This window comes from Danio rerio, chromosome 24 (assembly GCF_052040795.2).
Source record: "Danio rerio strain M-AB ecotype USA chromosome 24, GRCz13ab, whole genome shotgun sequence".
Classification (NCBI taxonomy): domain Eukaryota; kingdom Metazoa; phylum Chordata; class Actinopteri; order Cypriniformes; family Danionidae; genus Danio; species Danio rerio.
In genome coordinates this window covers 23,401,211-23,415,969 of record NC_141044.1, presented here as the reverse complement: position 1 = coordinate 23,415,969, position 14,759 = coordinate 23,401,211, and the positions used below count along the sequence as shown (strand labels likewise).

At 34.7% G+C, this 14,759-nt stretch overlaps 1 protein-coding gene across 13 annotated transcripts in view; it reads left to right on the top strand.

Annotated features, from left to right (window-relative positions):
* The window catches only part of dlec1 (DLEC1 cilia and flagella associated protein), a 36,089-nt gene that overhangs the window by 15,882 nt on the left and 5,448 nt on the right, over positions 1-14,759 (top strand). For 4 of the 13 annotated variants that reach the window (XM_087309447.1, XM_087309446.1, XM_087309451.1 and 1 more), the window contains exons 14-34: positions 1,159-1,351; positions 1,428-1,501; positions 1,980-2,136; positions 2,208-2,301; positions 2,615-2,745; positions 2,830-2,988; positions 3,417-3,547; positions 3,649-3,802; positions 4,482-4,592; positions 6,262-6,380; positions 6,470-6,661; positions 7,674-7,732; positions 7,832-7,983; positions 8,090-8,205; positions 8,511-8,581; positions 9,676-9,890; positions 11,295-11,450; positions 11,534-11,653; positions 11,774-11,868; positions 13,090-13,177; positions 13,258-13,470. In XM_087309447.1, the coding sequence (XP_087165573.1) occupies positions 1,159-1,351; positions 1,428-1,501; positions 1,980-2,136; positions 2,208-2,301; positions 2,615-2,745; positions 2,830-2,988; positions 3,417-3,547; positions 3,649-3,802; positions 4,482-4,592; positions 6,262-6,380; positions 6,470-6,661; positions 7,674-7,732; positions 7,832-7,983; positions 8,090-8,205; positions 8,511-8,581; positions 9,676-9,890; positions 11,295-11,450; positions 11,534-11,653; positions 11,774-11,868; positions 13,090-13,177; positions 13,258-13,470 (2,800 nt within the window). Of the gene's footprint in view, positions 1-1,158; positions 1,352-1,427; positions 1,502-1,979; positions 2,137-2,207; positions 2,302-2,614; positions 2,746-2,829; positions 2,989-3,416; positions 3,548-3,648; positions 3,803-4,481; positions 4,593-6,261; positions 6,381-6,469; positions 6,662-7,673; positions 7,733-7,831; positions 7,984-8,089; positions 8,414-8,488; positions 8,582-8,725; positions 8,972-9,393; positions 9,548-9,675; positions 9,891-11,294; positions 11,451-11,533; positions 11,654-11,773; positions 11,869-13,089; positions 13,178-13,257; positions 13,471-14,759 lie in introns of those variants that run through there. The other 9 variants (XR_015524897.1, XR_015524896.1, XM_087309449.1 and 6 more) reach the window with 5 other exon arrangements.

Here is a 14,759-nt window from a genome sequence, read left to right as displayed (position 1 = left end):
TAGTGCAACAGTAAATATAAAAAAAATCATGTATATAAAGAAAGAGCACCTCAACTTAAAATATAAGCGATTTTCGCTTCAAACTGCTTCTGTGTTCTACTTTGTCTACATTTAACCAATAGAGTCTCTGCGACTAAGTGATGTCATGCCGCACGCATTGCTGTTTCTGCGGGAAGTCAAGAAAGAGGTTTAAATCTGTGCCTCCGCATAACTATACATGGGCTAAAAATAATGAGAATATTTGAGTCCTGATCGAGAGGTAACGTCCGATTCTGATCGAGTCTGAAACCGTGTGATCAGGCCCGATTTCTGATCACGTGATTGGATCTGGACATCCTTGTTATTAATATTCACAGTATGTTAGTTATTTGTATTGTGCATATGCATCGCTTAATGATCCTGCAGCATAATAGCTTTCTCTGTCAAAAAATTAGTAACAAAATATCAGGTCAGCAAATATTGATACTTTTGGACATCTTTTCGATGCCAGTGGACCTCTTTCTTGCATTAGAGGACATCTTTTGGATGTCTTTCAGATGTTTTTGGACATGCAAAACTTTTTGATCATCAATGAATGTCTTTCGGATTTCAGTGGACGTCTTTTGAACATCAGGGGATGGCTTTCAGATGTCAGTGTATGTCTTGTAGACATCTTTGAGGCTCCAGTGGATGTCTTTGGGATGTCAGTGGATAACATTTGACAACTTTCAGACATCAATAAATGTTGCTAAGTCTCAAGTCTTTTGGATTTTGTTTGGATCTTAGTTAATTTTTTTCATCAGTGGATATCTTTCGGACATCAGTAGACCATTTTGGACATCTTTCAGGTGTCTTGGATACCTTTCAGATGCCTTTCACACATAAGTGAACTTTCAGATGTCATTTGACATATTTTGGACTGCTTTCAGGTGCCAGTGGACCTCCTTTAAACTTCTTTCAGACATTACAAGCATATGTAATGAATTTCTCAGTATTCATCTTACGAAAAAGAAGTTTGTTCAAGTTTTCTTCAAATTATACTATGAAAATTTTGACTTTCTATATTTTAGGACAGGGTCACCCTATTAAAATGTTACTTGTTGTTTCTTTTACAATTATTTGTTGAATTGTGAACACCACGTTTATTAATTATCATTACTTTACTTCTCCATACCGTAGACATTTGGAGCTTCCATATCACTGGCAGATCATGAAGCCCAGTCTTCAATGCTTGTTGCCCGGAGAGACTCCTGACTCTTCCAGCATTCAGCATCTTCTTGATACAGACAGTGCATTCAGCATCAGTCCTGTTATAGGAATCCTGAACCCTGCACAGGAACATGAGTTCCTGCTCACCTATGCTCCCAAAGATGTATGAGCACTCATAAATGTAAACATACGAGCACATCCCTGCAATCCTCTGAACATTTACTTTATGTCTCTTTCAGATAAAAGACTACCACAGTGTCTGCCACTTGGTGATTATGGATGTTCCCAGTCCACCCAAAGTCTGTGACGATGGGTAAAATGAACTCATGTTGCTGCTTGATGTTTTAATTTAAAGCAACACTCCTCCTTTTTTTTGGAAATGGACTAATTTTACATGTCCCCTAGAGTCATTTTTGAATCCGTTCAGCTGATCTCTGAGTTTGGAGGGTGTCTTATAGTTTAGCACTGATCATTAAATCAGATTAGACCATTAGCCTCTGGCTCAAATTACTAAAGAGTTTAGATATTTTGCCTATTTAAAGCTTGACTCCTATGTAATTACATTGTGTACTAAGACTGGCCGAAAATGATGATCAAATCTGAATCAATGCTCTATGCTAGGCTAAAAGTGTTCCTGCCAAACCTGAAGATCGACTAAAATCTTGTAAAACTCAACTGTTTAACTCTTGGGAAGCTGTAAAATTTGCCTATTTTCAAAATTAGTGGAGTGTTCCTTTGAAGTAAATGCATAAGAACATGGCATGTGTAACAATCTATGTGGTGTTTTGCAGGACATGTCCTGATACTGCACTCCATGCAAACAATGTGACCATTTTAGAGGTTGAAGTGAAAGGTTCTACTGAGCCATACAAGATCCTTCTTGAGCCGTATGCTGTTTTAATACCAGGAGAGACCTATATACACAACACAATTTGCAAGAGATTCAAGGTGAGTCCTATAAAAATGACTTTTGATTTTTGTCATGGAAACTCTAACATGTTTTGTGTGTGTTTTTTTAGATGTGGAATCACAGCAAATCAGTCATTCACTTTGAATGGGAACGTGTTATTGACAGTCATGTAATTGAAGTGGAGCCCTCATCTGGAGAAATAGGTCAGAGCATTGCAGTGTACAGGGAAAAGAATTTAATAAACAAGTTTTCACTACTGTCGATATATTTGGGGTCAGTAAGGTTTCTTCAAATTCTCAATATTTACAATTTTTTTTTACTTTAAACTATTGCTGAAAGAAGAAAATTTTGAACAACATAGTAGCCATTGACATGAGTAAAAGTTGACAGAAGTTTTATTTATGGGTGAACAATCCTTTTGGAAATTTAATACTTTTATACATTTTTGATTATAAAATATTGATTAAAATTTTTAAAAAGGACATTTATATTGTTAACAAATGTTTTTGTCTACAGAAATGAATGAGTGTTTTGACATGGAGTTGTATCTGACTGGAAGGAGTCCGGGTCATTTTACCTCTACCCTGCAGTGTCACATTCTGCACCATCCTAAAACTATAGGACTTGCCATTGAGGCCACATTTAAGGTGTGTGAACTCCTTTCCTAATTAATTATGCATGCTTCATGGGACATCACAACATTATTTTGTGTGTTTAATATGGCGTCTTAGGGTCCACATTGCTCATTGAATGTACCCAGTCTGGATTTTGGTTTGCTGCAAATGGGAAATGAGAGAATTTTGACTATTGAAGTCACCAACAACAGCCTGCTAGATGCTCACTGGAGCCTGGAGGTGCTGTCCCAAACCCAGAAGCTCATCGATGGACAGGTAAGACACCCTATTTATGCATCTTAAAAATCAAGTGTTGGGTTTTAACACAGCTAGCTTAGTTTAAAATGGCTAGCATTAATATAGAAAACTAATTATTGTGTCTTTTTTTCAAATTTCAGAATTAATAATTATACTGCATTTTTAAAAAACTATTAAAGAACAGAAATAAATATTCAATTGTGATATAGTTATTAATAAGAATAAATATTAAATATTATGTAAAATATATCATATTTTTATTTATATTTCTCTGTAAAGTAATAATTTAAACATATAATAATACATCCAACATGTCTAAAATATTAATGATTAATGTACAATATTATACTTTAGCATATTATGTCAGAATTTTTGTTTTTGTTTTATACTCTTACAAAAAATGTGTTACTGTATGTTTCCGTATTTGTATTTACTTGTGCGTTAAGGTGCATATAAATCCAAATAAAGGTGTTCTGGCTGCACTGGAGAGGTGCAGTGTGGATGTGACCTTCAGAGCCATGCATTGCCAAGTATTTGAGTCAGTTTTACAGCTTTCTGTGCTGAACGGTACTGGCTGGTAAGCAAATTAATCATATTAATTGTCAAGTTGTGGAAATGTCTATAATTGTTACTTATGGCAAGCCAGTCATTATCACTGTCTTCTGTGTTGATGTTTAGTCACATCTCCATCCGTGCCGTTGTTCAGTCTCCTCAAGTGTGCTTGCTGAACTGTGAGTTGCTGTTTGCTGATCTGTATGTTGGAGTTTCACAGACGGGCAGTGTCACTCTGTTTAACCAAACACTACTGCCAGCTCACTTCACCTGGGGCAGGGTGAGACACTGACAAAGACCTTTTATGTTTAAGGAAAATTATTACTTCTTCTGTACAATATCTTTAAAATGATTTACAGTTGCTTTTGATAAAGTTTTAAATTAGTATATACATGTCCACATGCTGCGGACAAAGTGTGAAAACTGCAGACATTTTAAGAGAGACTGCTGGCTAACATTACAAAGTGCGAAATATGCAGATGTCCTCCTAGTGACTGCCGGCAAACAGTATGTGGGCGTACTCTTAGTGACCGTGGCGAATATTACAAAACAAACTAAATGCAGACATCTCATATTGACCAACAAGGAATATTATGCAGATGTCCTTCTACTGACTTATTAGACTGTAATACGTCTGTTCACTGTACTAAACACTGTACTAGCCGTGTAATAAGTGGCATAATGTACATCCAGCCAGTTGCTATAAAACCCTTCAGCCTTGTTGTGCTTTATTCTGTGATAAAAACCACCTGGATGTGCATTATCCCTAACATATTACATCTTTAAAAAACAATAAATATAATAAAATAAACATAATGGTTCTATAAATAATAATATAAGCATTTTATTAGTATTTTTCATGCTTTTGTCTCTTAATTTTGTAGATTTGAAGATGTTAAATATTGCACACTCCAAGGTTATAATACCTGTCACTCTAAAGGTTTCATTTTTTCTCCCAGCTTCAAGGTTCACAAGCTCATCTCTGCTCCGCAGTCTTCAGTCCCTCTGCAGGATCTCTGGGGCCCAATGCAAAAACTGAAGTCTATGTGTCATTCACAGCTCACACTGTTGTGCGTACTGCTACTGCCATGATGTTTGTAATGATATTCAAGCTCCATTACAATATATTTGAGCTCAGGCATATGACAGATTCAAAATCTTATGTTGCCATAGATGTTGAAGCTTTTCATGATAAGGACATAAGGTGTAAAAAAAAAATACTTTAACAGGTATAATAAAGAAAAGAACTAAAAATGTTTTTTGCACATGTAGGTGTTCAGTGCTTACAAATGAATAAAATAAAGTAAATTGCACAGGAATATAACAATTGGTAATGCTACTATTAGGTCTCATTAGTAAATGTTTATTAATGCAACAATTAACAAAGTTAAGTTAATAACAACAGAAATAGCTACATTTGATAGTGAAGTGAGGTTAACGATAGTAAATTATGGGGTTTATGCACAGATAGTGTTTCTTCCCCTACCCAAAAAAAAAAAAACTGCCGGTGAATGGTTAATGTGATTCATTTTCAATTTTATACGGTTGCTTTAACAGCATCTATGTTGTAATGTAATTAAAATACAATCGGTTAAATAGACTTAGGCATTTATTTAGTTGTTCAAGCATAAAATGTTAAGCGTTTACATGCACATGCTATCTAGATCAGCAGGCTAGCACAGAAATTCCATTGAAAATACTGGAGTAAAACTTTTCTATTTTAAAGACATGGCGTGAAAAATTTGAATTTAATGCGGTGCTTCTTGTTCATTCTGAGACCCACTTTATATCATATATCTATCAGGAAGTGAAGATCATTGATTTTTAAAGAAACCATACAATAAATACATCGATTTTGTAAGGACATACAGTTTACCGGAATTGTAGGTTACATAAAATTAAATGTCCTTCTGCACACAGACTTTTAATTTTAGTCAGCCAGCCAGCCTCTGTGAATTGTCATCCCATATAAAATCACCAAATTTAAGATCTGATTTCTTTAAAAAAAAAAAAAAACAGCGATCTTCACTGCCTGGCTGAGGTACGATATAAAGTGGGTATCAGACCAAACAAGAAGCAGTGCAATAAATTATATTTTTTGGCACCATGTCTTTAAAATATGCTAGTTTAATTTTCATTGGAATTTCTGTGTTAGTTTGCAGCTAATGATGGGTATACATTGGTTTTTCGTCTCTTTTTCCACTTTAACAGCCAAATGGATGCTTAAGTCAATTCAACTGATTATACTGTACATGAATTACATTACAACATCATTGCTGTAAAAGGAACCTTATGAAATTGAAAATAGTCACAAACCTTTCACCGGAAGTTCATCATTGACTGAAAAGCACTAGCTGTGCATATAACCCATTGGCTAACTATAAATAAAGTTAGTTATGTTAGCAATTCGGGCCTTGTTGTGACATTTTAATTAATAAAGGGTCTATAAAGATTTAGAACATTTTTAATCAATACCTCAGGCATATCATAGGCCAGATTCACATATATAAATATATTCATGTTCATAGCTTATTAGGTCTTCAAGCATTAGCTGCTGTTATTAACACCTGTGTCAATACGACTGTATAAAATACATTCTAAAATTGTCTTAAAATGATTTCTGAAAGTTTAAACAATAAATAATTGAATAATTTGTCATGTTCTGTATTTTGAAGTGCCTTTGAATATAAAGCATGTTTGTCATCACAATTTATTGTATTATTAAATGTATAATTTTAGGAGGATTTGACTGAAGTGAATGGAGTTTGTGAGGTAAAAGGAATGGAGAATCCACTTGTGCTGGGAATTTTTTCTAAAGCCAAACCTCTCAGAGTTTCCTACTCACTGCTTTGTAATGGGTAAGTCAACATTTCTTTTTTGGTTAGACATTTAATTAAAAACTTTTTTTGCTGTAACCTCATTGTGTACTTCATTGTTCTATATGTAGTATTAATTCAGGTGATGGCGATCACCAACCAATCCTGCTGGACTTCACTGAGCATGAGCCAGCCGTCATTGGGAAATCTGTCAAACGGCAGTTACTGATATCTAACAACACTGCTATTACTGCTCCATTCACTGTCGACACTGAGTACTTCACTGGAGACTGTCCTTCACAATCAGAAGGAAACTCTGAAAGGTACAGTACATTGATTGTTTCTGCTCAATTCTTTTTTCAAACTTGAAGGCTCGTATGGTTTTTTTATGTTTACTTAAGGTTTTATTGTAATACTGTAAAATATTACAAGATTAAACCGTTGTTTTTTATTATTTTAATATATTTTAAAATGTCATTTATTGCTGTGATGCAATTTTTTTCTCCCATTTTCAGTGTCACTTTATCTTTAAAAGAACACTCCACAATTTGTTTGGAAATAGGCACAACTTCCTCAGAATTAAACTATTGAGTTTTACCATTTTTGAATCCATTCAGCTGGTCTAGGTCTGGCGGTGGCACTTTCAGCTTAGCTTAGTTTAGCTTAGCTTAGCTTAAACCCAATAAAATGTATCATTTTTGAAAAATGTATCATTTTTGATAAATTTCCAATTTAAAGCTTGACTCTTCTGTAGTTGCATCGTGTGCTAAGACTGACTGAAAATGAAAAGTGCTATATTCTTGGTTGATGTGGCTAGAAGCTATACTTTCATTCTAGCTTAATATTTAAGAAACTTTGCCTCTGTACTATAGCTGCAGCAGGTGCAATGATATTAAGCAGCATTTTTACCTAGAAAAGTCAAACTTTAAATAGGAAGATAACCTAATCTTTTTTGGAAATTTGAGCAAGAAGCTAATGGTCTAATCCGATTCAATGATTTATGCTAAGCTAAGCCAAAAGTGCTTCTGTCAGACCCGGCGATCGGCTGATTGGATTAAAAAATGTTACATTTCAACAGATATTATCTTTAACTTAATAATTGGTCATTAATATTGACTTATTAATTATTTATCAACTTAACTAAGGGACTTGTAAAATGAGCCTTTTTCCAAAAACATTCAGTGTTACATAATTAATATTTAAAGAATATTAAAAAATATATAATTTAAAATATAATATAAAAATAAATATTTAAAAATCATTTAATATGCTAATTTGGTGTTCAATAGTTGTTTAATAAGATGTTTTTCCTGACTCAATGGCATTTTCTTTTAGAAGCAGTGCACCTTTCCACGCCATCCAGGCCAAAAAAATACAGCAAAAGGCATATGATGGTTCGTGCAACCCATTCTTTTGTGTTCTTCAGTATCACAGAAAGTGACACCAAAGTCAGAAATCCATTTACCTTCTTTATATTCTTTCTATACTTTTAGAGTTTGTAAGCCGTCTGCTTTCCCATGGAAGAGGTGCAACATTTTATGTAGAACCAAAAAGTGGGATGCTTGGCCCATTCGAGAGTCAAACCATCAACATCACTGCTTTCACAAATATGTGGGGGGATTATCAGGACAACCTCATATGCAAAGTATGTCACATTAAATTTAATTATTAAATTCTAATGATTACATCATAAAAGTTTAGCCTTTCTCAAATCAGACTGTCAATTCTGGTCAATTTCTTACTTTTTTCAGGTTGGAGATCTAAATCCAACTCACATTCACATGAAGATGTCTGTGAGGGGCTGTCCAGTTTACTTTCAGATGATTGGACCACAGCCTGACAATCAGAATCAGGGTCCAGTTATTAGGTCAATATTTTTAAAGGTTTTTAAAGGCTTTTAAAGGTTCATTCGCAAGATTTACTATTACACTTTTCCCCATTCAAAACTATATTTGAGTTTATTTAATTTTAGTCATGAAGGCTGCTTCAGTGTATGTGGATTCCAATTGGCCTCCAAAATGAGATGCCGATTCAAAGTGCAGATACAGAGTTACAAAATCCACAAATTTACAAATGTAAACATTAGCTGACTTTTCATGTACACAATATTGGACTGCAATATCAATATCAGTCCAATTGTCCCTTAAAAGGATTTTGTTCATTGATTGACAGATTTGGAAGCCATGTTTCTGGAGGAGACACTGTGTCACGCTCTTTACGACTCATTAACACCAGTCCATATGGTGAGTCTTTCACAACATTAAGTTTACAAATTTATCTCACATTCACTCTCTGGCTACTTTATCAGATACACCTTGATAGTATTGATTTAGACCCCCTTTTGCCTTCAGAACTACTCTATTTCTTTGTGACATTAATTTAATTAGGTGCTGGAAACCTTACTCACAGATTTTGCCCATACTGACAAAAGCATCCCCCGGTTCCATGATGTGAATCTCCCATTCCACCAAATCCTAAAGGTGCTCTTTTGGATTGAGATCTGGTGAGTGGAAAGGTAATCGGAGTGTAATGAACTCAATGTTATGCTTAATAAAAACAATCTGAGATGACTGAACTTTGTGGCATGGAGTGTTATCTCACTGGAAGTAACCATCACAAAATGGGCGCATCACAAAGAAAAAAAGACATGGTCAGCAATAACGTAAATTGAAATTATGTTCAGTTGGCACCAAATTGTGCTAAGAAAACATCATTACATCACCACCAGTCTGAACTGCTGATGAAAGGCAGGCCGGATCCATGTTGTCATGATTTTTACATCAAGTTCTGACCAAATCATTTAAATGTCACAGCAGAGATGGAGACTCAGGTAACTTCTTTCAGTTCTGTTGACCAGTTTTGGTGAGCTGTGTCAATTTTGGCCTCAGTTTGTTGTTTTTAGCTGTCTGGAGTGTTGTGAGTATGGCCCTTTTCTGCTGTAGCTCATCTTCTTCAAGAGTTGTGAGTCTGACCATTTTCCTCTGACCTCTAGAATAAAAAATGCATCTAGACTTACAGAACTGCTCCTCACTGAATATTTTTTTATCTTTTCCAGACCACTGTCTCTAAAGCTATTAGACCAACAGTTCAGATCAACCCATCACTTAAATCATCTTTCTTCTCTATTCTGATGCTCAGCTTGAACTTGATACTCTTGACTGCATCTTGCCTAAATCCATGGCGTTACTGCTACAGTATGTGATTGGCTGGTTAGATATTTGATAGCAGTTAAACTGGTGTATCTAATAAAGTTGTCAGTGAGTGTATATTTTCTTATGGGATTGTTAAGTTCTATTTCAAAGGCACATAAATCATGTTATTTTTCGAAACCTCTGAGATATCCGTATGGACTGGGTGACCTACAACCTGGAGGCTGGAGACGGCAAGCTGATAGATCTGCTGCTTGCATGTGGTGAACCTTTCCCTCTGAAGGATGCAGATGGCAATGAGGTTGTTGGAGGACTGGACTCATCTGTCATGTTCCCGTCCACATGGGATGACAGTCACACCCCCAGCAGAGAAGGAACAAGCTCAACTTTTATGACCCAATCTGTGAGTACTCTTATGCTGTGTTCACAGTTGGGTTAGGTTTTATTTGTTCTTTTGATCTGGACCAAAACAAAAAATGTTACATTTAGTGTTGTTTTGCTTTGCATATTCATTGCCATTTTTAAAGGAACATTCTATGTTATTATTTATTTATTTTTTTTTGGAAATGGGTTCATTTTAATAGGGACTGGCTCATCAACTTCTCTAGAGTTTAACAGTTGCGTTTTACATTTTTTTGGTAACCATTCATCTAGTCTTTGGGTTCGGCAGGAGAACTTCTAATTTAGTTTAGCATAAATCATTGAAGCAAATTAAACCATTAGCATCTCACTTAAAAAAATCGAAAAAGTTTTGACAATTTTGCTATTTAGAGTATATTTATATTTATAGCATAGTTCCTAGCCATATTAACCTAAAATAGTCTATCTTATATTATTAATGAAATACTGTAGTAATGATTCATTTCCAGTCAATCTTATTACATTATGTAAGTACAGTAAGTTTTTTTTTTTTTTTTTTGATTGAGATAGATGCTAATGATCTAATCTGATTCAATGTTTTATGCTAAGCTAAGCTAAGATAAAAGTGTTCCTATCCCACCTGGAGACCATCTGAATGGATTAAAAAATGACTGTGCTGTTTATGGTCATATCTTGTGACATAAGTTTTGTTTCATTTAGATATTGTTGAGCTGTGTTGCAAATTCAAATTTCGTTCAAACTGCACCAAAAACATTTGTAAGTGGACCTGTGTTCTCTGGTTTTCAGTCTGTTAGATAGCAATTTTCACACTTAAATTTATATACGGTACTTAAATGAACCACATTAACAGAACAATTGCACCAAAGTTTATTGTTTAAATGGGAATTACGACATACTTTTTCTAATTTATGGTGAAAATATGGTATACTTTTTCTTATTTACGGTGAAAAACTTGCAGCATAGACACCAGCATTACTGTAAATATATACAGCATTTACTGTGATTTGTAAACTTTTATGTAAAAAAGTAAGTGCAGAACACTGCACAGAACATTTTGATTTAAAACTGGATTATAATTTCTTTAAATTTTACACTGTTGTATGAAAAGCACTTAATAAAATAACTTAATATAGGTGTTTTTAGTTGAGATAGAAATTCTCTGAAATATTAATTAAAGAATTCTTTTGCATAAAATCTATTTTATAGAAAATGTGTAAAATAATCAATAAACACTTCAGAAAGCAAACTATATGTACTGTAAATAAAACAATAAATCCACATTATTTAAAATATATATCAAAACAATCTCAATTATTAAAAAGTGTTTAAAAAACATAAAAATAGATTGTTTTGTTTCATCATCACTAGTCTAACCAACAGTGTATTTCAGGTCACATACTGAAGCTTCTTTTTTGTTGTTTTGCAGGATGATTTTGTAGAGAATGGTGAAGAATGTAATGGAGAAGATGGCAGTGGGGCTTCTGAGTCTCTAGCTCCAGTGAAGAAGCTGTTTTCTGTGTTTTTGAGGCCTCATGAAGGGACTCTTTCTGACTACCCATACTGCATCACTCCACAGCAGACTGTAGGCTTTAGGGATCAAAACATAAATTAATGTAGAATTTAAACCATAGTTAATTGAAACATATCAAATGTGCTTTGATACAGGTAGTTCCAGCAGGGGGCAGTAGCACCATTCATTTGTCTTTCACTCCCCTGATTCTGTCATGTTCAACCAATCAAAGATGTTTGGGTTACGCTCTTGGTTTCATGAGCTTAGACTCTAAGGTATGCTTCAAATCACTTAATACAGTCCTAGCTACGTTTGCAATCTATAACTAAAATTGATAATCTTAATTCATATATTTTACAGAACAGATAATATCTTTATTTTTATGTATTTTGTAGCTTCCGTTAGTGACTCCAGGCAAGGTGGAGAGAGTCCAGGGCTATGAACTTCAACCTTTGAGGCTGGACATGCAGGCTAATGTAAAACCTGCCATGTGAGCTAATTGAAGTGTTAATACGTATCATAAATATATTTACAGCAACAGTTTATCACTATTTGGCAATATTTGAAATATACAGTTGAAGTCAGAATTTTTAGCCCCCCTGAATTATTACCTCCTTGTTTATCTTTTCCCCCAATTTCTGAGAAGATTTGAGAAGATTTTTTCAACACATTTCTAAATATAAAAGCTTTAATAATTCATCTTTCATCTTTCTAATTTATTTTATCTTTGCCATGATGACAGTAAATGATATTTTACTGGATATTTTTTGACACTTCTATACAGCTTAAAGTGGCATTTAAAGGCTTAACTGGGTTAATTACGCTAACTATGCAGGTCAGGGCAATTAGGCAAGTTATTGTATAATGATGGTTTCTCCTGTAGACTATCGTGAAGAAAAAAAATAGCTTAAAAGGGGCTAATAATTTTGTCCTTAAAATGGTTTTTAAAAAATTTAAAAGTGCTTTTATTCTAGTCGAAATACAACAAATAAGACTTTCTTCAGAAGAAAAAACATTATCAGACATTACTGTGAAAATTTCCCTGCTCTGTTAAACATCATTTGGGAAATATTTAAAAAAGAAAAAAAAAGTAATCAAGTAATTCTGCTAGTAATTCTGATTTCAACTGTATATATGCATATTTTGGACCTGTTTTCTAATCAAATAATCCACATGCTTTTTTATAGCTGATAATAAATACGTATGGTAGTTACCAGCCATGAAATTAAATGTAGATTATTTTATCAGAATATAGGCAGAATAAATGAATTGTATTATTATTGAATGAAAAAATAATTTAAGTAATGTTATTAATATTATTGTATTCATATATAATTATTTTCTTTGCTCTCAAACATTAGAGCTTTTATTTTGACAGAAGGCCTTCAAAACGTAAAGGCATTCGTAAACCATAAAAGCATCATATTGTACCGTACCATAAAAAAGCATGTCAAGCCACCATAGTAATGCTTTAGAGATTTCATATTTATATAATTACAATGGCTTTTTTGATTTGTTGATCATCACCCAGTTTAACATTTTCAGCCATTGGTAGAATTACCATAAATAGTTACGGGCCAATTATCCCTGATTTTTATTTCTCACATTTCCACTTGGTGAGTGTTAATTTTAGACCTTGCACACAAGTAAATAAACACATTTCATGAACACAACCGTGAAGGTGTATGTGTGTGTGTGTGTGTGTGTGTAGTTTGTCAGTGCAGATGGCAGAGGATACAGAAGTGCTGGAATTCTGCGCAGCTGCCAGCGACACACTAGACGGAGCATCACAAACACAGGTGCTGTTCAGACAAACAATGTGTCCAAAAGGAAAGTCTAGCTACTTAATTATGACACACTGCCTGTTTGTCTGTTGAAGGAATCCAGGATAACTCGCACATTCCGGCTGAAGAACGACACAGACATGGCCTTGAGTTTCAAACTGAGCACAAATCCACCATTTTCAGTGCTGCTGCCCCGACAGAGCCTTAAACTGATCAGCAGCTCGCCTGCTTATAGACACACACAAGGTCTGTCCGGACCAGGAGATGAGATGAGATTACTTCTGTTACAGCCCAAAAACATCATGCAGGTCTGTGCACTCATATTGTACTTGGACACTCAATAAGGCAAGACACTGCATGCAAAACATTGTTTTAATGCAGCACCTATTTATTCATAAAGTGTTTATTTAGTCTAACTTATTCTCCATGTACAAGCAAGTGCATTTATTGGATTGTTTTTGGCTCAAAACGTCCACTGTCATTCACTTCCATTGATTTTTAGACATTAAAAACAGCTTGTTATGCTGCTTGATGTTGTAAACTGATGTTTTCTCATTATATTATTCTACCTTTTATGTGTAGTCATGAACATACTTGTCTTCATTAATCTAATTGTACACTCCATCAAGGGCACTTGGATGTGCTGATCAGCTACTTTTGGCTGTCCCCCCTCCCCCCAACCCTCACTTTCATCTGCGATCCCCCACCCCACTGACAGCTCTTTAATTTCATCTGCTTGTCAGAGGGCCCGTGGCGGCCTGGTGCCTGGTGGTGGCCCCCAAACTCTGGAATAATTTGCCTCTCTCAATGTTAGGCAGGCAACAACATCTGTTTTTAAATCTATAGGGCTCTATCTTGACGGTCCATGCGCAGAGCGCAAACGCTTTCAGGGCGTGTCAGAACGCATTTTTGCTAATTTACAGACGGGAAATTGCGCTTTGCGCCAAGGCGCATGGGGTAAAAGGGTTGAGTTTATTTTCTTAATGAGTTATAGGTGTGTTTTGAGAATAAACCAATTAGAGTCTCATCTCCCATTCCCTTTAAGACCCAGCTGCGTCGCGCCAAGAGCGCATTCGCTATTTACAGGACACAAAGTAAGTCTAAGTGGAAAAAATGAGCATTTCACAAGCAAACAGTTCACAGTTAACAGTTTTTTAACAGAAAACAGTTAAACAGAGCAACTACTGCGTGAGAATGAGAGATAATGGATCACTTTCACTTTCGCTCTTGGATAGGGAAACCTTTACGCACAGACATCAATTAGTTTATAAATAAATAATTTTGTTTGTTAAGCGCAAAGATTTGTTTCAAAACTATTTCTAAATTCAGTTCTAATTTCTAGCAAACGAATAAATGAACAATAATGACCAAGTGTGGTCAAAATACTGAGTTATTTCCAAATACACCTGCCATGCCCTATATGGTCTTAAACCTGACAGGTGGTCAAATCTAAGCTTGTTTTTAATAAAAAAAAATATAAATATGGATATAATAAATAATACTGCTAATAAAAATAACATTATACAAAAGCAAATTGTTATGAATGAACTGAAAAAGCCTCCCGAGATGAAGAAGACATAAAAGCAGTGGTTTATCA